This window comes from Typha latifolia, chromosome 15 (genome assembly GCF_019914945.1).
Source record: "Typha latifolia isolate L0001 chromosome 15, TyphaL0001v2, whole genome shotgun sequence".
NCBI classification, from domain to species: Eukaryota; Viridiplantae; Streptophyta; class Magnoliopsida; order Poales; family Typhaceae; genus Typha; species Typha latifolia.
In genome coordinates this window covers 6,418,070-6,440,631 of record NC_133100.1, presented here as the reverse complement: position 1 = coordinate 6,440,631, position 22,562 = coordinate 6,418,070, and the positions used below count along the sequence as shown (strand labels likewise).

The 22,562-nt window shown below is 35.8% G+C and overlaps 2 protein-coding genes across 6 annotated transcripts; one reads left to right on the top strand and one right to left on the bottom strand.

Annotated features, from left to right (window-relative positions):
- Positions 1–636: 636 nt before the first annotated feature.
- On the bottom strand, positions 637–14,176 carry LOC140802089 (exocyst complex component 5-like). Of its 5 annotated transcripts, XR_012111590.1 has the most exons (26): positions 14,030–14,176; positions 13,783–13,956; positions 13,635–13,709; positions 11,824–11,925; positions 11,607–11,657; positions 11,405–11,510; positions 10,282–10,401; positions 10,106–10,197; positions 9,661–9,832; positions 9,503–9,579; positions 9,312–9,407; positions 9,124–9,214; positions 8,081–8,166; positions 7,786–7,953; positions 4,552–4,605; positions 4,350–4,472; positions 4,135–4,227; positions 3,917–4,054; positions 3,245–3,339; positions 3,081–3,165; positions 2,331–2,389; positions 1,799–2,208; positions 1,538–1,698; positions 1,183–1,281; positions 1,018–1,101; positions 637–894 (listed from the first exon to the last, which is right to left on the bottom strand). XR_012111590.1 is itself a non-coding variant. In XM_073157518.1 (24 exons), exons 1-24 carry the CDS (start codon positions 14,093–14,095, stop codon positions 825–827), a joined length of 2,376 nt encoding a protein of 791 aa, XP_073013619.1. In that variant the 5' UTR covers positions 14,096–14,176; the 3' UTR covers positions 637–824. The 5 variants fall into 5 exon arrangements, 3 of the variants coding, with proteins under 3 accessions (XP_073013619.1, XP_073013620.1, XP_073013621.1); XM_073157518.1 differs by lacking the exons at positions 1,538–1,698; positions 1,799–2,208; XM_073157519.1 differs by lacking the exons at positions 1,538–1,698; positions 1,799–2,208 and having other exon boundaries at positions 1,228–1,281.
- Positions 14,177–18,627: 4,451 nt separating this feature from the next.
- LOC140802253 (inactive LRR receptor-like serine/threonine-protein kinase BIR2) lies at positions 18,628–21,042 on the top strand. The gene has a single exon (XM_073157714.1). The coding sequence runs from the start codon at positions 18,791–18,793 to the stop codon at positions 20,633–20,635; it is 1,845 nt and encodes a 614-aa protein (XP_073013815.1). The 5' UTR covers positions 18,628–18,790; the 3' UTR covers positions 20,636–21,042.
- The last annotated feature ends 1,520 nt before the right edge of the window (positions 21,043–22,562 follow it).

Below are 22,562 nucleotides of genomic sequence, written 5' to 3'. Positions count from 1 at the left end.
AATATTAATATTACTGTTTTTGATAAGCTTAAGTTATTAAAATAGTTGATGAGTTAACGTGCTGTCAAAGCTGCTGTTTACATATAACTTCCATCTATTTAAATCAGTAATAGAATATAGAATATATAAGATTTAAGTTTTCCTGAGTGGTTGGTGTGTAAACATCTTCACAGTATTCCTAACAGACATTCAGATATATAGAGTTAAACACTAATAGACGTGGTATCAAAGCTAAACTCTTCATTGTTAAATCTTTGGAAAAAGAAAATGCATCACGAGATTAATCACCAGAAGGATGGCAGATCTATCATTTCACTCTAGAACACATCTCATTTAGATTTGCTGGAGTAAGTGCTGTGACATTGACGCACATCTCCCTTCTTATGCATCTTTCTTGGCTTTTGTTTTCCTTCCCATTTTCCATTTTTTTCTTCTTCTTGAACTGAAGCTTAAAAAGTATCACACTTCACACCCGACAAGTCTTGCTCAGGTATCTCGGATGAATCCTCATTATTCATTAATACATAACATGCATTCTTTAGCAGTTCCGAAGTCCGATTCCGAGCATTAACAGCATACTGCCTATAAGGCTGTAATCACAAACTTAAGGTTAACCTAGTTTGAGAGATCTGGACATGTACAAATGTAATTCAATTGGATAACTTTTGGAGTTCGTGAAAACTTAACAACAATAATTTAGAAAACGAATGGACTCTATCACAGAAAAATTCATTTGGTCAACCAGAATCACTAAACTGAGGAGAAAAGTATAAAGGGCTTTTTCTACCAAGAATGCCCATTTCCTGCTTCCATTGTGACTACTATTACGATGTGATGCTGTTGACTATAGCTGCGATTTTGGCAGTCTTATAATCGTCCCTCAGTTGAATGAATCTGCAATCGGCAAAACACAGTCAATGTAAAAAAGAATACCTCTAGTATAAATGATACTCTGGTAATAGCGAAAGCATGCTTAATTGAAAAAAAAGAATCATTATAATATGGTTCATGATTTACTTTAATGCATCTTTCTGCATATTTGGGGTTCCTTCTACCAAGGAAGCAATGCTTTCCGGAGCCACAATAAAGACATTTGCCATGCTGAAAACATCATGTTAGCTCCTCAAACTCTCTCTCACATAGGAAAATTTTTTTTAATCAGATGGAAGTATATATACATACGTCCCCAGCGATTCAAATTTTTCATCAATGGAAGGGGCATTAAACCTGCGAATAAATTCCCCGTACTCCGTAATGTCACGCTTCAACCGTAGGCCGCCACTGCAAATAAGCACAATAGAGAAGATGAACAACAAAGGTATACGGTGCAAGAAGCAAAAGAAGATGATAGAAGATAAAGCAATTCTGATAAATATCAGCCTCCTCAGGTATTTCTAGAGTTCAAAATCCCCTCCCAAACCTTTTCTAGTTTAGATGTTTGAAAGGGAAACTGCTGAAACTAATTACATATGACATGGTGTCCGACAAAAGTAATTGTAACGCAGAAAGTTTAGTCCATGTTTCAAGAGATAGTTACCTGCACTAATCACCTGATAAAGGAAGCAAAATCTTGAGACTATAAGTAAAATTGCATAAAGTTTTTCCTTTTCCAATGTTGCCCCATTTGTCAATTGTTTCATCTTGAGCCAACTTTGTCAGTTATTATCTCATAACATATCCAATTGCTAGTGTCTAGCCCTAATTAACAGCATGTGTAACTTGGTGAGATAAAAATCAACATGGTCATAACCCAAGATGGAAAATGAATAACTTTCCAGTAGACTATAAAATATAATACCAGATAAGTTGATCATGTTGCAACTATCTGCTCTTCAGAACCTTCATTGAGAAACTAGATAAGAGTCTGGATCCACTTGGATAATCTTCTTTCATTCTTAATTTCTTATTATAGTTCTTCAAATGCCGCATCAATTGAATATCAGCATTTTGCAGCTCAAATGAGGTAGCAATGCACAATCACATACAAAATTATCCTTTTTTGTTAATGTTTTTCAACAGCTGCATTTGCATCTTAGCTGCATAACCCATTGATGTTTGTGCTTTTATGTTGTCATTGCTAAATGTTGCAGGCCTCAGCCAATGTCTGCTAAATGTTGCAGCCTTAGCCTATGTCGAACCTTTAGATTAATGTTACTTTTTTCCTTGCTATCATTTGATCTTCTGCAGATGCGATCTTCATTTAAATACCTACATAAATTATTTGAAGTTTCTTCATGTTCTCAATTAATATAACATTATGATCCATCAATCAACTCTAATCATCATTATTTTGAGAAAGACAGCACAGCTATATAAATGAGAAGGATTACCTGGGACTAAATATAAACTTCTGCCAATGAGTAAGAAGTCCCTTGTGCAAGCGATTTCCCTAAAATCACAATATCATCCAAAAAGTATAAAAATAAAGCTGAACAATCCTTTATACGATACCCGTTCTAATTAAGTCATCTGATAATGAACAAACAGAAGACAGATCTTTTTCTCATCAATATAACAAAGTGCATATATGTGTTGATGTGCTTAACATAGTAGTCTAGTAGATTGGTAAAGCACATGTATCTTTTTCTCCCTATTGCAGGTTGCCGATGCGTGACTACTAGATGAAATGGCAACTTGATTCTCCATAAGTCATAGATCTTCTAAACTAAACTGCTTCTCATGCTAGCAACTCATCTCATCCAATGTAGGTCAGGAGTAGCAGGAGAAATATCAGGAAACATGCAAAAATTTCCAGGATAAGGATCCTAATCTCTTATTAATTGAAGTACACATTGAAAAGTAGATATGTGCATGTCCACAAGCACACAAAATAAAGAGACTCTGATACTCTGAATTTTGTAAGACTTGTGTCATAAGAGTTTGACTTTTATAAGCCTTGTATGGGTTCAAGTTTGTGTACACAACTGAATCCATATATACAGGCTACAAATACATACTCTAAAAAGACAAGGATAGTTTTACCAGATCAGTCATAAACTACACTACTTCTACCAGATGATCATATTAGATACATCAAATGTTCTGTTGCAAGGATTATTCAGCAAGAGGTATAAGCATACCAGTTCAGTCAAAAATGATTGTTTGTTGAGACCTTCTAGAGCATTAAATGCACCTTCCAGAACACGAGATAGGTACGAGACAACTCTTGACAAAGGGCAGCAAATGTGTTATGTCACATGAAAATTTGCTAATCTACAAAAAAAGAACATAGATATAAAAGAACCTTATGCAAGCATCTGTTGGTCGGTGGTCAGGTGCAGTTCCATCATCAGGAGCACGGTAATCTGTAGGCCTCTGTTCTGATGACAATCGCTCAACCTACAGGTTTTGCAATTAGTCTATGAATTATGTAGAGTTATATTATATTAAGGTTATTTTGATTTTATCAACTGTCTGAGCTTAGGCACACATCCGTTAGGCCATTTGATGGTCACTCTGTTTGTGTTCCTTATTACATAATTTTCTACAAAGATATGATCAGAAAAAAATCAGTAAGTTAAAATTAAAGACTGAATGCTTTTACTGCAATTAACAATCTTATAAATTAAACTGTCTTCCAGGAAATGAGAAATTATCTCAGACAAGATGTAAGAAGCAAACATGTCTTGCTCAAAATTGTGTCACAATTCAAAGGATACACGTAAGGCTTCTCTGTTTAGCACCCGCATGGAAAATCATAGTTGCAGTAAACAGAGAACATGATGACACCATACAAATCATTCCAAATTCATTAGCATATTGACCTCTGCACACATGGTGTGGATACTTCTACCAATATCTTAATTGTTTTCCCGGATCAAAATACTTTGTTAAGATGAGACTTCTATAGTCTTGAAGGACGAAATTATATCACATCCAACAATGGAAAGAGGAAATATACTGCAAAGTTACATACCTCAGCCATTACAGTGTCGAGGCACTGTAAAAGCCCCTTATGAGCAGCAGCTTCAATGCTGGAGACTGCTGTAGTCATCTCTTCACAGGAATTAGAACCATGCACAGGAAGGAGCGGAGAGATAGCATTGGAGAAGTACTGAATAAAAAGAAGAGTCATAAATAGCGGCAAAATTGCAAGAGACATAAGTTAAAACATTAAAGTTTTGCATAGATTACTTGATGAACTATCGCCAAACTGTTTCCACTTTGTTGCACAGCAATCATGAAACATCTGAAGCTACTCTCACCAGCCGCAGAAGCAGCCTCCACCTGCAAATTAACCACAATGAACTGATCATGAATTTCCATATATGTTTTGTATGAATAAATGGTCCAGCATTGGTATCTCATTAAGGAACAAAAAGTTCAGTATCAAAAGAGAAGTATCATACTGCAGAAGTAGGTTCTGCAGTAGCCCATCTCTTAACACTAGCCCCAATTCTATCTCTTAATGCTGCAGCCTCAGTTAAACTCTCTCTGGCATGCTCAAGTCCTTCAATTAAATATTGGCTGACCTGTGGATGATTCACAAAGCAATTATAGCACAGATGACATAGCATGTAGTCTAGCACACAACAATTACGTTATACTTACTTGATCAAGCAAGCAAGTAAACACAGATCTCACATTAGCTGCAACCATAGCAGGCTGTCAAAGAAAAGGTACAAATTATTTTTTGCAACCAAAAGGACATTATAAGACTTTATCAAGGTTCTGTGATGAATCTGAGCAAGTACTGCCATATTCCTCAAAAGAAGTTATGAGAATAGTTTGTTATGGCTTACAAGATATGTACTTGCAGGAATAGCTTTCATCAAATGAACTACAATGTACTTGAGCAGATGCAAATAAAATAAAGAAAATCTTCACACTGAAAAGAAAATGTATTCAATTGCCTATTCAGTCTATGTGTCTCCTTTCCCAGACAACCTTGTTTACAGGAAATAAAGTAAACCATGTTACCTCCTCCTTCCACCTTGTCTTTTATCAACTATATTATGCATTCCATGATTGGGAACTGAAACAAAATCTAGTGCGGACACCAGTCTGAGATTATTGATCAAACATTTATAAAATCGCAGGTACAGAAGGACGGCCCACCCAATGACACTTTGAGGGTGACAGATTATAAGAGAGAGAGTGAGAGAGAGAGAGAGAGAGAGAGTTTCTATGTTTACCTCTTAAGTACTTTGATCTTATTTTGTATGGATATTTTAGTCTGTTTTTCTTTTTAGTTATTGCATATATAAAGGCTTGTAAGGCTTTGTTAAAGGGCAACGAATGATTATTATTTTGATACCTTCATATTTTCTTTTGTTAATAGATTGCAACACTACCAACAATTATTATTGTTCATCGCCTAGGATATTGTTCTACATTAAATTGGTATCAAAGCTGAAGATCCTACTACTCATCATTTGATCATCCTTGGCCACTTTGTGAAGATCCTAATTTATGGACGGTCCACCCTTATTTGCACTTCCTCACTTGTTTTAAACTCAAGAACTTGCATTGTGAACGCTGAATCAAAGATAGCCGTGCCAGTGGTGGCATGACACCTAGCACGGAGTATGCCAATGGCACAATCTTATGCCGATGAAGAACCTATATATATTTTTTTAAATTCTTTCTTATTTCTATCGATCATCGTCAAACAACTTTAGTGTTATTTTTGTGTCGGCAAATAAAGTCATCATTATTAATATGATTGAAGATTATCACCATTATTTAACGTAATATTCTCGTGCTATTCTTGTGCCAGCAAATGAAGTAATTGATCCTCCCCATAAATCTACGTTTAATTAGATATTAGTTTTAATTATTGAACTATTATCAATTCATATTATATGTTAAATGCTATTATGTGTTCAATTCTAGTATAGAGTATTCAATCATTAATATAAGTTTTAATAAATATATTTAATCATATTATATGTTGAATAATATTTATATTTGACTACTGCTATATTTTTAATAAAATAGGTCATTTATAGAAAATAATCTAAAGATAAAAGACTATAATGTAGGTTTTAATATATATATTCAAACTAAAAACTAAAGATTGACGTGCCGAAGTCCTAAAAATATCTTTTAATATTCTATTTTTTATTGAAAATATGTCAAATGTATGCCAGTAGCATGCAAGGCCATGCCACTAGCACGTAGGGGTATGCCGAGGATATGTGCCTTCAACATGACCACCGTTGCACCAGACTGTATCAAAATCCATCACACATTAAGCACAATAAGTTTCAAACTTGAAGAAGACTTCAATGCCCTCGCTAAGCTGCAAGGAGAGATCATTGTCATAATCAAGCCACATAAAGAAATTGTCATCATCGAAAAATAAGAACTTATTGTCACCGTCGAACCACGAAACAAGATTTGGCACCCATCTTCTCCAGTTCCTCCATCGTCATCATCATGTTGTTTTTGTGTCATCCAATAGATGTCAGCCGCTAAGTCCTTCACCGTCTTTATTATTGCAATCTCTTTAGTAAAATAAAAATAAAAATACAAACTAATAAATTTCACTTTCTTTCCTTTTCTACCAACTTATTTTATTTTCTTCCCTCTCTATGTCCCACCACGAATTGGGCTAACTTCAAATTTGGCATTTGCCCCCAAATTGCAAAGTGGAATTAATTTTCTCCATGTGTCCCACCACCCAAACCAAATTCTTTCTTTCCAATTTCTGCAGCAACCTAGCTCGAGCCCCTCCCTGCTATTTTTTTTTTTTTTGTTCTCTTTTCCACTATTGCCTACTCAAACAACCCCACCACCCAAACCCACCTCGCCACCTTAATCTCTCTTGTAACACCTGTCATATAAAATCCACATCGATGCAGCCACCCAACCTCAACACCGCATCTTACGTACTTGGACGCTAACACCATCTCACACTCTCCAGCGATGCCGCCATCACCTTCAGCTCCGTCTCTTCTACCGCATCTCCCACAACCTCAGTTGTCATCGCCACCACAACCGTCATGGTTGTCATTACTGCCATCATCATCCTGCTCCTATGTCACTATCAGTTGCCTTCACTATACCACATCGATTGTGACAGTACGATAGACGTTCTAGTAGAATCGTCGAAATAGGTAATTCTTTCACATAATATATGTCTTAAGCTTGTTTCCAATAGTGTTTATCCATTTATTTATAATAGTATTTGTCTTAAGCTCAGTGTGGAATCTCTCATCACATACCCAAGCATCTAAAAATCTTATACCTTACCTTTTGCTAGTTTGATTACACCATCATAACTCTTTTTGTTACTAAACTTATTAATGGTGCAGCAAGCCAATTTAGAGGAACTCTTGACATACTTTGGTCACTGTTTACATGTACTACTAGTTTGCAATTAAACTGTCTAATCGAGCCATTTTTCAGCATATTAATTCCTCATAATCAGTTTTAGATTATCCTATCATTATTGGTTGTGATTCATTAATGATCTTTCGACATCTCATTGCATGTCTTACATTAATTGGTTGCATCTTACGTTATGAAGTCACATTTGCATGAACCTATGTAGTGGGTGTGTGACATCCATAAAATTATCCAAGAGTCGTTTGAGAGACACCATTAGCCTCACCACCCATCATTATGGCTTGGTCATGCAAACAAAAGATAAAAAGTTTAAAATTCCTAATTATGATCTCTTTCTCTTCAAGTTATTAGATCCTTGTATCCTTGTTGATATATGAAAATAAACTTGAATAGTTTTTTTGACTCAACATATATAAGTTAGTTTTCTCTAATGCCATGATCACCATCTATAAAAAATTATCAGAACATTCACTATGATAAACTAATCCAAACCTGAGATGAAAATAAAGTGCATCTAGATATTGCTTCCTCATTCCAGTGGACAAATTCTTTTATTATAGTAATAGATATCTGTTTCTTGGAGGAATCAAATGCTTCTTTTGACTTTATAATCCCAGTTGATTCAGATTGTTGCTGGACCTCAGCACGCAACTCCTCCATCTGCAAAGAAACAATTCTTAGAAGTTAAAATGGCAGTAGTGCAGCCTAAATAGATATTCATCTACAATGGACAAGGCTGGCCAAATTAACACTCTCAGTGAACCAAATAGAGTTATCAAGGAATGACCTTCAACTGATATAACTGTTCGAGTGATGCTTGCTCAATTTCAACATAATCATCTTTGTGGGGAAGAAAAAATGATTCAGTGAGACCTGAAGCAAAAGAAGAAAAATGAAAGAATATCTATGCGATACAACTTTGAAATGAATATGGTTCTGTGGTCAAAGAAAGCTGGTCCTTGAAACATTCGAATCCTGCATCAGCTTGATATTCATCCTTAAAGCATTCAAATCCTGCCTCAGCTTGATCTGCATGTATCTGACAATTCAATTTTTTGTATTCTGTTCAATACCGTTTGTAGGCATGGACTCAACAACAACAAGAAAGCTGACAGATACCCAAAGACGAAATCAATATCTCATTGTGCTGTACCCCAATTGAATTCTTAAAGCGCGAGGATGCTGAGGAATGTCAGTCTCTAAAAGATGGGGTATGTATGTCAAAGTACCTAATTGGTGGAAGTAGGAATGCTTGCAAGAGTTGAACAGTGATGTTTCTGCGTGTAAGATTCTTCTTTACAGGTAAGTTCTTGACCACTCTCCTGTGACTATGAAGTTCTTACTATTGATTTGCTCATCTTCAAAGGTTCCTCTTTAAGATAGGTAGTGGTATCCCCTTTCTGGTCAATGAATCCCACTGCGAACTTGTCTTGTTTTAGTCTGAAGAACGAGACAACGACGAAGTAGGAGTAACTATTGCCTATGGGGATCATTATTGATGGGCTTGCCAACCATGCCCCTTTTGCAGCGTGTGCTCTGCCAATGACTAACTTGCATGCAGCAATGCTATGGTACAAAGTTTTTGACAAATTACAACATTCACTGAATCTTGAGTACTATCATTGTCATCCATAGGTCATGACCATTTAAGAAATATTTCACAGTTTCAAGCAAAATTGCATGGAGACACCTGATAACACTTCATCTAGATAGAGAACCAATGAACTGGCTGATATTTTAGTGGCATGGCGGAAACTGAAGATGGCAAGATGCTGATGTACAGTATCAAGAAAATGCATAAATACAATAGTTAATGAGCATCCTATATACCTTCAACATCCAAGTTCCCACAGCCCACAGATCTCAACTCTTTAGCTAGTTCTTGTGTCTTACCATATGTCAATGCAAGGATTCTTAGATACTGCAACCCCATTTCAACAGAAATAAATATTAACATCCATGGACCCCTGATACGTGTATACAGATAAAAGTGAAAAAAAAATAGTAACATGACTTACTTGTAGAAGGCCTCCATATTGGATAGGAGGTATGTTAAGGGATGGTCTTACCAAGAGCTTGTCAAGAATTGCTGTCACCCTTTGCTCTAGTACTCGCTGAAAATTGACATGACAAATCTTAAGTTCATACATTAGCTGCTTCATGAATCTTAAATTCCAGCTTCCAACAGTATGGGAATCCATTGATATACCTGCACAAAAATTGACATGACATCATCTGGAGATGGGAAGACAGCAATTACTGTTTCTGCCTCGTACCTGATGGTGCCTGCAAAGAATGTCTACAATTAGGAGGCCCTGATGCTGAAGAGGAATATTTTTATATTCACCAACAAGAAAATATAAGAACCTGTTATTTCTTTATAAAGTGAAGAAAGACCATCTGCAATATTGCTAGTGCCAGGAGTTTGCGAATCCTGTTCATCAAGGACAAGTTTGATGTCTGTGTTCATAACTTCCACATCAATAAACATCGGGCGTGATCCTACGTAATGCTGCATTGCACTAGTCCCCCTGTTAAACTTCACAACCAGCCATGCAAGATCAAAGTTCATTATAGAGTTATATATTTTTCTGTAAAGTAATAATGTTACAAACTAGTTTTACACTGCAAAATTAGGGTTTACTCTGTAACCAACAAAGATAACACCGTAGTTGAGAATTTTAGTCAATTAGTTGAGAACGGTGACCAATTATTTAGCATTTGATGGCACTGTATGTAATCATATTATAAACGATGTAGATAATATATCAGAATGGAGATGAGGTGAAATACTGAAATTGCGGTCTCATACCTGAGACAAAATTTTAGCACATTGTGCCATAGCGGGTAAGTCTTGTCTCTGCGACGCTGCATCAAAACGAGACAACAATCTATTCTCCAATTCTGAAGGTGGGCATCATAACAAATTAGAGTTAAGAGGAAGGGAAAAAAGATGCAAAAGTAAATAACATGTGCACTGAATCCTACCATTGCAATAATCTTGGAGATTTGCAACAGCAACTTCTAACCCACTGCTTGCGTTTGCGTCACCATCTCCTAGTGGCGCACCGGCACCATGTCTACTTACGTCCTCTTCAGCATATGACCCTATTTTAGAGAAAAAAAAAGCTCTTATCAAGAAATAAGCCCATCTAGGCATGATTATGAGAATAATAATTATAGCCGAGATCGGGTTTTTTATTTGTATGTATAGCTTTCAAAAAGTTGGTTTCCATACGGAGACCCAAAACACTATTGTTTGCACCAATTCCAAACCTAACAAATCATTAAAAAATTTATTAATCTAATTATAAACATACAACAATACTTTTAATATTGTCTGTAATTGTATACATTCCTACCAGTTAAGGATATTTATGTCTTCTCATTTGTTACATTAATAAAGTTTTAATTTGTGAACTGTCAAAAATTAAAATGAAGGTAAACCACGAAAAAACATGGATTTGAAAACTACATATACAAATATAAAATTTAGAAGGGCATCTAGGCAAATCAAGAAATATGGGAGGATGAATGTAAAAAAGAAAAAAGGAAAACCCTCCGTATATTTGAAAAAGTTCTTGGTTGGTGAAAAATATAACTTTACCTTAACGAAATAATATTTCCAAATCTTGACATGGTAGTAAGATGGGCTATATATACAGACACTAAGTAATTTGACCATGTATGCCATGAAGAATTTCATGAAAACTCCAGCCAAACTCTACTCACCATTGGACCACCGATTGGAGTAACCCTTTAGTAATACATTTTCTGTTTTCTGGTATAATTCCTATTTATAATTATCTCTATGTGGTAATAGGCATGGATAATTGGAAGATCAATAGCACTACATGAGTTCCTTCCCCCCAAATCTTAGAGTAGCTAACCAGAATAATGCAAGCAATACCTGGGGAGAACAAACTACGAAGCGGATCATAAGTGAAAAGCAAAAATCTTCAAGCAACTTCAAGTATAACAAGTTATACCTACAACATGTAAACAACGCGTAGAGTTTACATTATTAGATACTAAATGCCCTAGAAAAATAGTACATTTTGCTTTGAAGTTTGATCAAAGAAACTGAGCTTAAAAATTAGCAAGAGCTCACTCAATTTAAGTGCAACTGAAGCAGCCTCAGCAACACGACTGTCATCAGAAAACAATGGTGAAAGTCCAATAAGATCACCAGGGCTGCTGTTGAACTCCATCAGATACTGCAAATTTTTTGATAAAATTTATTTAAGCCATACGGGAAATTTATCATAATAACAGAAGCTAGATACCTCAAGACTCCATATTCACGTACTTACCTTTATATGCTCTATTGTTCGATTAGCAGTTTCTCTCTGAGATTCTGCACTCTGACAAGCAAAAGAGAAGGAACTCATAGATAGGGGGAAAACAGTGTATAAGTTGAAAGATACTCTCTTTTTTCATTCATGTAGAAGAAATTAAATGTAAGGTATCTAGGGAAGAAAAGGACAGTCAAATCTCACTGTTAGCTAATGATCTGCAACTAAATTTTACCTGCAACTGGTCCCCAATTCTTGCAGCAGTCTGCCCGACAGTTGAAATTCGGGAATCTAACCTTGCAAAGTTATTAAAAAGGCCATCTACAACTTTTTCCACCTGAATAGGATTATTAAAAGAATAATAAGAAGCAACCAAAAGCATTATTTAATACATGATTAATAATTGGTCTCAATAAATGTAACTTCCTTACATAGCTTGGTAGGAAATAACAAACTAATCATTTTATTCTTATAGCGTATTAGACCAAAAACAACACGCTAATCATAACCATGTGCTGACCTCATTAGTTAGAAGCAAGTGCACTTAAAAAATGACAACAAAGATCTAGTCATAATGAAATAAAAAAAATGTCAACGAAAATCAAAAAGTTCTCATAGATTAAAGAAAAACCAAGTAGAACTTCATTCAGAAAACAGAAGAAAAAAAATACAATGCGGTTTCAACTAATAGGGCATTGCAAGATCACCAATAGCAAGTCCACAATCAATCACAAGAAATAGAATCATAAGATATTAAAATTTAAGTATACAGAGGTTGGAAAAGGAAAGCATTAGAGAAGCTTCAAGCTTCACACAGGTGTGAGAGATACAGGGGAACTGGTAGCAGTCATGTTTCGTGAAAGAGAAGAAGCTTCTCTGGATTTGAGTTAGGTTTTTTCTCATGTAATTGATAAATTGTGCTTCAAACATAATTTTATTCATGTATCATGTCTAACTTTTATGCACGAGCTTTAGCATAAGTTACGAGATATTAGATGAAAAATATTGAAGTGAAAAACGAATGAAAAACACATATAACATAGATTTTTCATGTACTAGACATTTAAAGATAGTTCTAATGGAGTAAGATCGAAAAGGCAGAGAAAATTTCTTTCTAAGGGATGTTCGAATGTATGTACAGATTGCAAAATTCTTGAGACGAATCTACATTGTTGTGAGGGGTAGTTCTAATATTTTGTGGCAGAGATATACAAATGACCTAAGATTTAACCCTGGGTTCACTAAGATGGAGCATCAATTTCGAGGATCACTGAAGTTGGGAATTAACACGAAAAGTAGTACATCTCAAGTTCAAGTTAACAAGACCTTAGATATATAGTTGTGGGTATTAATGTGCGATATTTAAGTCTATTTTGTAACAGCTATATTTGGTTTTAGTAATTAGTTTGATCTCAAATGGGATCCTTGGATTTTTACTATGAGTTTAACGGGTTTTCCACACAAAAATTTGTGTGTTTATGATGGCCTCTTTACACTTTTTAAATATTATTATATTGATACTGTGTGGTAAGATCGGATCCCCTAGGGTTTTATAATTTTCATAATGCATCAAGAACCCACAATCGGGAGAGCTGATAGAATGGAAACCAAATTGGATTGCATATTGGTTAGGATACAACGAGCAAAAAGACAAATGCATTAAAAATGTGTTGCTTAAAACCTTATGTGCAGATGTAATTCAAGTTAGAAGGCACAATTATCATCAATGACAATAAATCCTCCTTTTAGTTGTAGAGATTATAACACTCCAATTCAAAATTATTAGCACTGACATATCCCTAACCCCTGGAGATGCCTCGATCTGAAATGTGTGGTAAATTATTTTATGAAACATCACACTATCAACTGCCCATATCTATAGTTCTTCAACCATCTCAGTCCTTCGCACAAAACAAAACTCGACAAGAAAGTCTCAGAAGGAGCGTTGAAATCTTTATAACATGTATACCTTAGACAAGAAAGCTATCGAGTACACAAACTTTGACATTTATGAATGCATCGTACACAACCAATGCGAAGACTAACCTTCGCAAGTGCTTTGCGATCCGCAGCATCGTAAGCGGCGACCTCCTCCTTCAGATTACGGAGCCTTGTGTCAACCTACAACTCAAAGAATCCCAATTCGCTCCACAAACCCCAATAGCAAAAAAATTAATAAACAAAATCACGGCACCTGGCGATGGAGATCAACCAATTCCTTGCAGGAATCCGTGAACAGCATAAGGAGCTCATCCACCGCCGGGAACATCGGCGCTTCCGCCCCCGGCGAACCCGATTCCTCTTCTTGGAACTCCGGGAGGAGCTCCTCCACCAAGCTCTCGAATAATCCATCAAAAGAGAAATCTCCCTATAGATTTCGACGGGAATCATATCGAACATCCAAAAATCCAAAAAATGAAATTGAGAAGGGAATCGAGTACCTTGAAGTCTTCCAAGGAGAGAGTGAAGGGTAGAGCAGTCGAATCCGAAGACTTCGGGGATGGCATATGGATTGTCGAAATCTTAATACTCTTGGATTTGAATCGAGAAATTGGGAATTTTTAGAGAGAGAGAGAGAGAGAGAGAGATAGAGACGGCTTCTTCCCGCTTAATTCAGTTGGTATTCCGGTGGGAATGCTCTGCACGTCAAAATGGACGGTGTGGATGGGAGAAACGTAATTGGATGATGATGATGTAATAGGGAATATGCGTAGCTGTATACTTGTCTTTCTTACGTAATTGCCACTGTAAACTTTCAAAATATCTATGTTTAAAATATTATATTTCCCACTGTTAGACTCTTTTAGAATTTGTTCTAACTTAATAAATACATACAAATTATTAAATTACCCTTTTCTTGGAATTTATAGCTTAAAATATTTAATAATTTAGCGTTTTATTTAGGACTACTGTGAAATAAATTAGTTTTAATATTAAGTTTGTGACGTGGTACATTTGGGTAAATAAAGTTTAAATAAGTCTTGGTCCAAAAATCTTCAGGTGGAATATTATTAAGAAAATGAGGTCAAAGAACCCCATATGAAAGATATGTGCACTACTTTTTTTTTATTACAAATTTATGATTGACACCCTATCTTTTTAATATTTAGTTTGTGCCCGATGTAAAATGATTATATAGGACAATAGAATGTCGGATTTTTTTAAAATACCCTCTCTTATCTATCTAGAAGAGAATCCTTTAAAAATAGGATACAATAATTTTAAAATAATTTTGACAAACTATTTTGTTTCGATACATTTGCAATATATTTTTTTGGGGTAAATTATAATTAAAACTCCTGTGATGTTACCTGATTTAATTTATTTTAGCGTATTTTAAACTTAAGCACTTAATTTCTGTATAGTTTAAACTAAAGTTGCCGCTGTTAATTAACTATTAATGAAAATATAAAAGATTTAATTATCTCTAAAAAAAACTTAATTTTGCTTGAGGATGGTAAAGATAATTTGGCCATTTGTATTGTTTATTTGGATAAAAACACTTTGGGTAAGTTCTATTTTTAATATATATGATTATGTCTAAATTTACTCCACCTTCCAATAGTTTTATTTTTATCACTTTACTCCTATGGTTATAGTCAAACTGAAACTGTTATTTCTTTTTTCAGCATATCTGACCAACCTACAAGTTGAACTTAAACATACTTATTAGAGATAAAATTGTAAATAATGGGATAAACTTTCTAATACATTTAAACTATTCGATCCAAATACGAATTCATATATGGATAAAAATTTTATAAAAAATTCATATACGAATTTGTATGGGTAGATTTTTTTTTAAAAAAAGTAGAATATGGATACCGATATAGGTAGGGTATAATTTTTAGATATGGATATTTGTTTGCTCGCATATTTTTTAAAATAATTTATAATTTTTAGTTTATTATTTAGATAGTGAATACTTATATTGTTATTAACGATGTGGTTTATGTTATGTGTAAATTTTGGTTTTGCTAATTTTTAAATGTATTTGATATGCAAAATTTTTTTTTTAAAATTCTTAATATTTTTGTTAATTGTGTCTAAAAGAAATGTCATAATTCGTTTAAAATTCAATCCGTATCTCTGATCCTCTATTTAAAAATTATTCATATACGTTAATTCGAACATTATTTGAGCACTATCCGATTCGTCTTTCACTTATTGGTTGAAAATTTTATCAAATTATTTATAATTTTATCACTAATAAATATCTTCAAATTTTAATTATAAATTAGTTAAATATGATAAAAATAATAGTATTTTAAATTTAAATATAATAGTAAAAGGGATAAAGCAATACAAATAAAATTATACAAAGATAAAATAAATTTAGATCTAACAACGTGCTAATAGTGATTAAATTTAAAATACAAAAATATAAGTTAAAATTAGACCAAAACATAGGGAGTAAAATATAATTTATCCAATTTGTTATCATACGTTAAAAAAGTGTAACAGGGTGTAAGATGACATTTTATCCCAGGTTTTCTTAGTCTTCTTACTTTTCTTTTTTCTTCCTTTGAATGAATCTGATACTTATTCTTACGGGACTATAAACTTTTTGTTGGTAATTTCATATATTTGACATAAATTTTTTATTAAACTTGAGCTAAGCTTTAAGTATGGCTCATACATTATTAATGATAGTTTAATAGTATAATTAATTTAGCTCAAAGAGTACTTTATTGTCATATATTCACTTAGTTAAATCTATGAAGAGAAGTGAATGGAAATTGGCTCTAAAGTATGTATAATGGTAATGGAAAAAAAAAAGTAAATTTAGTACCATATTGGATATTTAAGAAATGTCAATTAGATATATATGCAACAAACTTCTTATCGGCTTTGGGCTCCAAAAGGGATATCTATTTTGTGGGTAAATATTACTATACAACGGAAGTAATTTGTGGAGAACGAACTAGACTCGATTATTTAGAATTTTATATTTTTTTATCAGATTTTTGTACCTCTTTGGAATCAAATTGTTACCGCTAACACTTTTTATTTTTATTTTTATTTTGACAAATTTAGAGCTTATTATTCTAGAACTTGTAACTAGCTGATACCTTAAAAAGCTAGGTGGGGAACATAAATCCATCTTCTTTTTCAATTGAATAAGAATTTTTTTTCAAAAAAATCCTCTAGCATTAAGTTTTTCTCTCATATCTTTTTTTATTTTGTGTCTTTACTGTTTTAAAAATCTATAGCTTTTGTGTGATGCCCTTGAGATTATTTTTTGATACCTTTGAATTAAAAAAGTAATTATTTAACATATGAAAAGATATAGTTATCTTTTTTAACTTTTTTTATTATCTGAGTTAGTAATTTTATTTAATATAATTTTTTTTCGTCCGAATAAATAGCAAATAATAAAATTATATAAATCATCGGATAAATAGCCGTTTTCTTTTAGACTAGTTCTCTAAATAAGTTTAAAATTTACTTATTTGAGTTTCGCAAATTAATCTAGAATTGTCAAAAACTCAAAAGGATAAATATATTATTAACTAAAATAAACAAATATATATATAAGAATATTTTTATCATTTTCAACCCTTCCTTATTTTTAAACCTTACAAGTGTTTTATTAAACATATAAAAATATAAATGTCGACAACCTTTAATCTGTGTCAAAGACATGATAACCTCATTAGCCCTTTTATAGTGCTTTTAACTTTAATGGCAGCTGATGTGTCTGAAATTCGACCAATTTAAGTATTAATTTTGGTGGACCAATTGTTTGGGTTAAAAGGTTTTGGTCTAGCTGCCTAACTTAGTTCACAAGTTAAAAGTCCACCTCGGATCAATTTATTGTGGGCAAATTATTTGGGTGTTGGTGGTTTAATTTGGCAGCTCAATTTAATTGAGTTTAATAGCTTCAAAGGTGTGAAGATGTCGGCGATGAAGCTAGGAGCAATAGTTCAGTTGCACAATGATTTGTAGTGTAGATTTAAGACTGTCTGTTGGTTAAATACCTAGTAATATATAAGAGGTTATTTGATTGGAGGTTTCTATAAATACTGCATTAATAGATACGGTGTCTAATCTAAAACTCATTGTTTAGTTTAGTACATCAAATTTAAAGAACTAGTTAGACTCGCATATATTTTTTTAGTACCCGTTTGATCTAAGTGAATGTTAAAAAACTACATTTAGCCTAACTTGATCCATCTCTCTCATCTCATTTCAACTGAAACTTGATTTTATATTTCAACTGAAATTTAATTTTCTTTTAGTTGAGAATATAGTTGCAGTCTTTTGGTTCTAAGAAATACGAGCAAATATTTATAATTATAATGTCAAAAATAGTATTATAAAATACAACAATGAATACTTATTTACCAAATTCATTATTATAAAATACAAGTATACAACAAATCAAATATGTATTTAACAAATATTGCATTATAAAGTATAATCATCTATACAATCTATTTATTTCTCCAAATACAACATCCGGAGATATAATGCATATGTATTTTTAAATACAAGAAATTAAATAGCTCTCGAGTGTCTTTATATATGTGATGAACAAAAGACTAATTCTCCTTAGATATAGAAGCATTTAACTATCACCGAACTTTTAGCTATCTAGTTTAAGCTTCAAGTCATATACGTCGTCGAAGAATTGCTCCGAACCAAACGCCGAGACTTACTCCAAGCCGTTGCGCTGCCGAGCTATTCCTCCAAGCTAATCACACTGCAAAATCATTAACCGAATCGAGTCAAGCCAATAAACCACTAAATAATTTTTCTATAATATTATTTAGGATGGAGTTAATCCTACGTAGAGAGGTAACTCTACTAGAGTTTGGTTAGTTATACGAGGCAGGATTAGACACTTTTATCGGGTTCATTCAGAGTCTTCGAACTCGTGATAAAGAAGAAGATAAGTGTCTCCTTTAAAGTTTTGATCTAGAATCACTACTCAACCGTATACCCAATAACAGGGCGACAACAAACCAACTGCAGGAAATTCCTGCACCCGTATTCCCACATACAATCACCATCCTCCTTTTCTCTGCCTATCTTCTCACAGTTTGAAGTCAAAGACCACCAGCTCCTCTTTTACGCCCCCGCGAGTCCACGACTCCACGTCTCCGCCTTCCTCCCTCCTCCCTTCTCCTCCCCATCTCTATTTCCGACCTTCTCCAATCTTTCCATCCAATCCATCTATCAAAACCCTACGCAAAACCATGCCCCAATCCCGTCTCCACCATCTCCTCCACCTCCTCCTATTCCTCCTCTCCGCCTCTTTCCCCTCACTTCTCCACGCCGCCGCGGAGGACGACGTCAAATGCCTCCGCGGCGTGAAGTCAGAGCTCGGCTATCCGGAAGGAAGGCTAAACTGGAACTTCTCCAACTCCTCCGTCCCCGGCTTCGTCTGCAACTTCGTCGGCGTCAGTTGCTGGAACCAGCAGCAGAACCGCGTCCTCGGCCTCTCCCTCCCCTCCTTCTCGCTCACTGGAGAGATTCCCTCCTCCCTCCAATACTGCCCCAACGCCAACACCCTCGATCTCTCCTCCAATTCCCTCTCCGGCCCTATCCCTCGTGCTCTCTGCGATTGGCTCCCTTATTTGGTAACTCTAGACCTCTCCTCCAATTCGTTCTCCGGCCAAATCCCGCAGGAGCTCTCCAAGTGCCGCTATCTCAACACGTTAATATTGTCGAATAATTCGCTCAACGGATCGATCCCGGCTTCTCTCTCCATCCTTGATCGCCTTCACCAGCTCGATCTATCCAACAACCAACTCTCCGGCCCCATCCCTGAGCCGCTGGGTACGCCTTTTGAAGCGTCGGCGTTCTCTGGTAACCCGTCACTCTGCGGCCGCCCGGTTAGCTCGGGATGCGGCAGCGGCGGAGGGTTGACTCGGACCAGCTTGATCGTGATCGTCGCAGCCGGGGTCTTCGGCGCCGTGGCTTCGTTGGTCCTCGCCTACCTGATCTGGCGGTGGTGTTTGTCGCCGAAATCTAAGGTCAATAAAGGCGGCGAGGATGGGAGGTGGTGGGCGGAGCGGCTACGGACGGCGCACTACCGGCTGGTCCCGGTCTCGCTGTTCCAGAAGCCGCTCGTGAAGGTGAAGCTGGCAGATCTGATGGCGGCGACGGGGGACTTCCGCGCCGACCACATCGTCGCCGCCGGGAGCGCGCGGGCCGGGACAGCATACAAGGCCGTCCTCCCCGACGGCTCCGTGCTTACCGTGAAGCGATTGCACTCTTGCCGGCTCTCCGAGAAGGCCTTCCGCGCCGAGATGGGCAGGCTCGGGCAGCTCCGGCACCCGAACCTCGCGCCGCTCTTGGGGTTCTGCGTCGTGGAGGAGGAGAGGTTGCTCATCTACAAGCACATGCCTAATGGCACTCTCACCGCCCTTCTCGGCGATCCATCTAATGTTTTAGATTGGCCTACGAGGCTCAAGATTGGTATCGGCGCTGCCCATGGCCTTGCTTGGCTCCACCATGGTTTCCAGATTCCAATTTTGCATCAGAACATCAGCTCCAGCGCTGTCCTTCTTGATGAGGACTACGAGGCTAGAATCACCGATTTCGGCCTTCCTTGGCTCATTAGTAGATCATCCTCCGGTGAAGGCTCCGACTCTAGTCCATTCTTGAATGGTGATTTTGGGGAATTCGGATACATCGGCCCCGAGTACGGCAGCAATCCGGTTGCTACCACCAAGGGTGATGTGTATGCATTCGGGGTGGTGATGTTGGAGCTTGCGACTGGGCAGAAGCCTGCGGAAGTCATAGGCGATGTCACAGATGAAGGGTTTAAGGGGAATTTGGTGGACTGGGTCAATCAGCTTATGGGCACCGGCCGGATTGCCGATGCCATCGATAAGTCGCTCCGGTGGAAGGGCCATGATGATGAGATTGTGCAGTTCATCAAGATTGCTTGTGGGTGCGTCACACTCCAGCCCAGGGAGAGGTTCTCCATGTACAGGGTTTATCAATCACTGAAAAGCATTGGAGAAAGATATGAATTCTTGGAGCAGCTCGACGAGCTACCTCTTGTTTATAGCAAGGATGAATCAGACAACTAGTAGTTTCAGATGTTGTTGGCAGCCCATTGCATCAAGCGATGAACCAGATTGTGAGGTAAATTGACAATAATTACTAGTTTTCAATTCTATCCTAGTGTGAAGTAATCATATTTATGTTGATCCATCTGTACTACTACTGTTGTATATTCATATATATTATATGCATACTTTGTAGCTTTGTCAGTGCACGGGAACTAATTTTAATGGAGGGCGCTCTTGGTATGGGGCTCCCTCCTCTATGGTTGTAAGTTGTAACACAATTACATGAGTTTTTTTCTTCATACGGTTGAGCATTAAACTTTATTTGCTCAGTACTTGCTTCAAATAGATATGAAACATCTTTAGTAATGGAACCATATGTAATTGTAATTTTAATTTTGAGTGCAATAATATGCTGAACTTTTGCTGTTTTGTTTGTCTGATTAGTTTCCTCTATTATATTAATGTTCTAATATCGTCATAGGTTGATTTTCTTGTTGTTACTCTGCTCTATTCATCAGAACTTGCACAACTTGTTTCTCAATATTTCTCAATATCATGTTTACAAGAAGTTATTCAATACTTGCACTGCATCAGAAGATTTATTAGGTCTTCCAAATTTCTATGCCAGTATTTTGACATGTGATGCTTTGCATACTAGAGGGAAGTTGTACTGATGCCGGCATTTCGCTGTATAGCTCTTCACTTTTTATTCATTGTAATATACTGTATCTTTTGCTTGTTAGGCTATGCTCACTGCAATTGTTTAACTTAAAAGATCAGTTCAAGGGAAAACTTGAGCCATTTCTGTGAGAATTATGTCTTTAGTTGCTTAGTTGCTTACTGAATAGGGATAGTAGTCAGCCCACATCTTTAAATCCATATTTTTGCTCCGGTTACGGATTCAAATGCGGATATTAGATAGATACCAAATGTAAAACCATATATGGATTAAATGGATACTGATATAAATGAGATACAAATTTGAAGTTAATTCTATATGAGTCTGAATCAGAATCCATATCTCAATGAGTTTATCTGCATCCAAGTCCAAATTCAAACAATTTTAGAATTCCTATCCGTATTCGAATTCAAATCCAGGTCGAATAGGAAATTTGCATCCCATATCCTACATTTCTTTAAACAGTACTGGGTCAGTGAGGTATTACCCGACCCGTTTCACCCCTATTACTGATTCATCTGTCTTAGTTGCTATTTATGTTATAACAAAAGCTCAAGCTCAACTCTGTTAGATCTAATGCTAAGAGCATATTTTGGTCCTAATTTGTCTAAAATGTTTATCATGATCCAACTAAACTTTCTTCTGAAATGGTGACCAACATACTAAATATATAAGCAAGTCAAAACTTCTCATTCCCTTATCTTAACTTTCTAAAGTTCTATTTCATTTTTTCTCTATTTGATTGATACTTGTTTTCAAGTATAATATTGCTATGCCAAAGTAGAGCACCAGATGATGAATCTTTGAGTTACTATTCCAAAGTAGAACAAAGAAAAATGTAAACCACTCAAGAGTCTCTAATGCTGCTGAGCATGATAAATCTGAATGAAGAAAAAAAAATGATACATACAGCTAACTCCAAATAGTTAGAACTAGAAACTTGTGGTTGTTGTTTTATTGTATAATTTACTTGGTAAAATTCTATCAAAAGAACTGGTCGAAGTAATCGAAAGTAACTTCATCATTAAAAGTTTGCCTACTGAGAAAATGAGACATTGATCTTTTGCTATCTTTTGCAATAACTCATTTGCAGAATAATCTTCTCTGGACATTGATGATCTCTAATTTTGTTTCTAGCTCAGTTAAAGCTAACAGTCAACTATACGAATTGTAATCAAAGTCATGCTAGACTTGCTAAGAGACCTGGAGTAAAAGCTCTCTCATAAGGGATTTGCATGCATGATCAGCACTACGGAATTGAAGAAT

Excerpts from the sequence above, each read along its gene's own strand:
- LOC140802089 (XM_073157518.1), bottom strand. The coding sequence starts at position 14,095 with ATGCCATCCCCGAAGTCTTCGGATTCGACTGCTCTACCCTTCACTCTC. Across the intron at positions 9,215-9,311 it reads AATATGGAGGCCTTCTACAA|TATCTAAGAATCCTTGCATT; the intron begins GTAAGTCATGTT and ends ATGGGGTTGCAG. Across the intron at positions 1,282-2,330 it reads AAGTTTATATTTAGTCCCAG|TGGCGGCCTACGGTTGAAGC; the intron begins GTAATCCTTCTC and ends GCTTATTTGCAG.
- LOC140802253 (XM_073157714.1), top strand. The coding sequence starts at position 18,791 with ATGCCCCAATCCCGTCTCCACCATCTCCTCCACCTCCTCCTATTCCTC.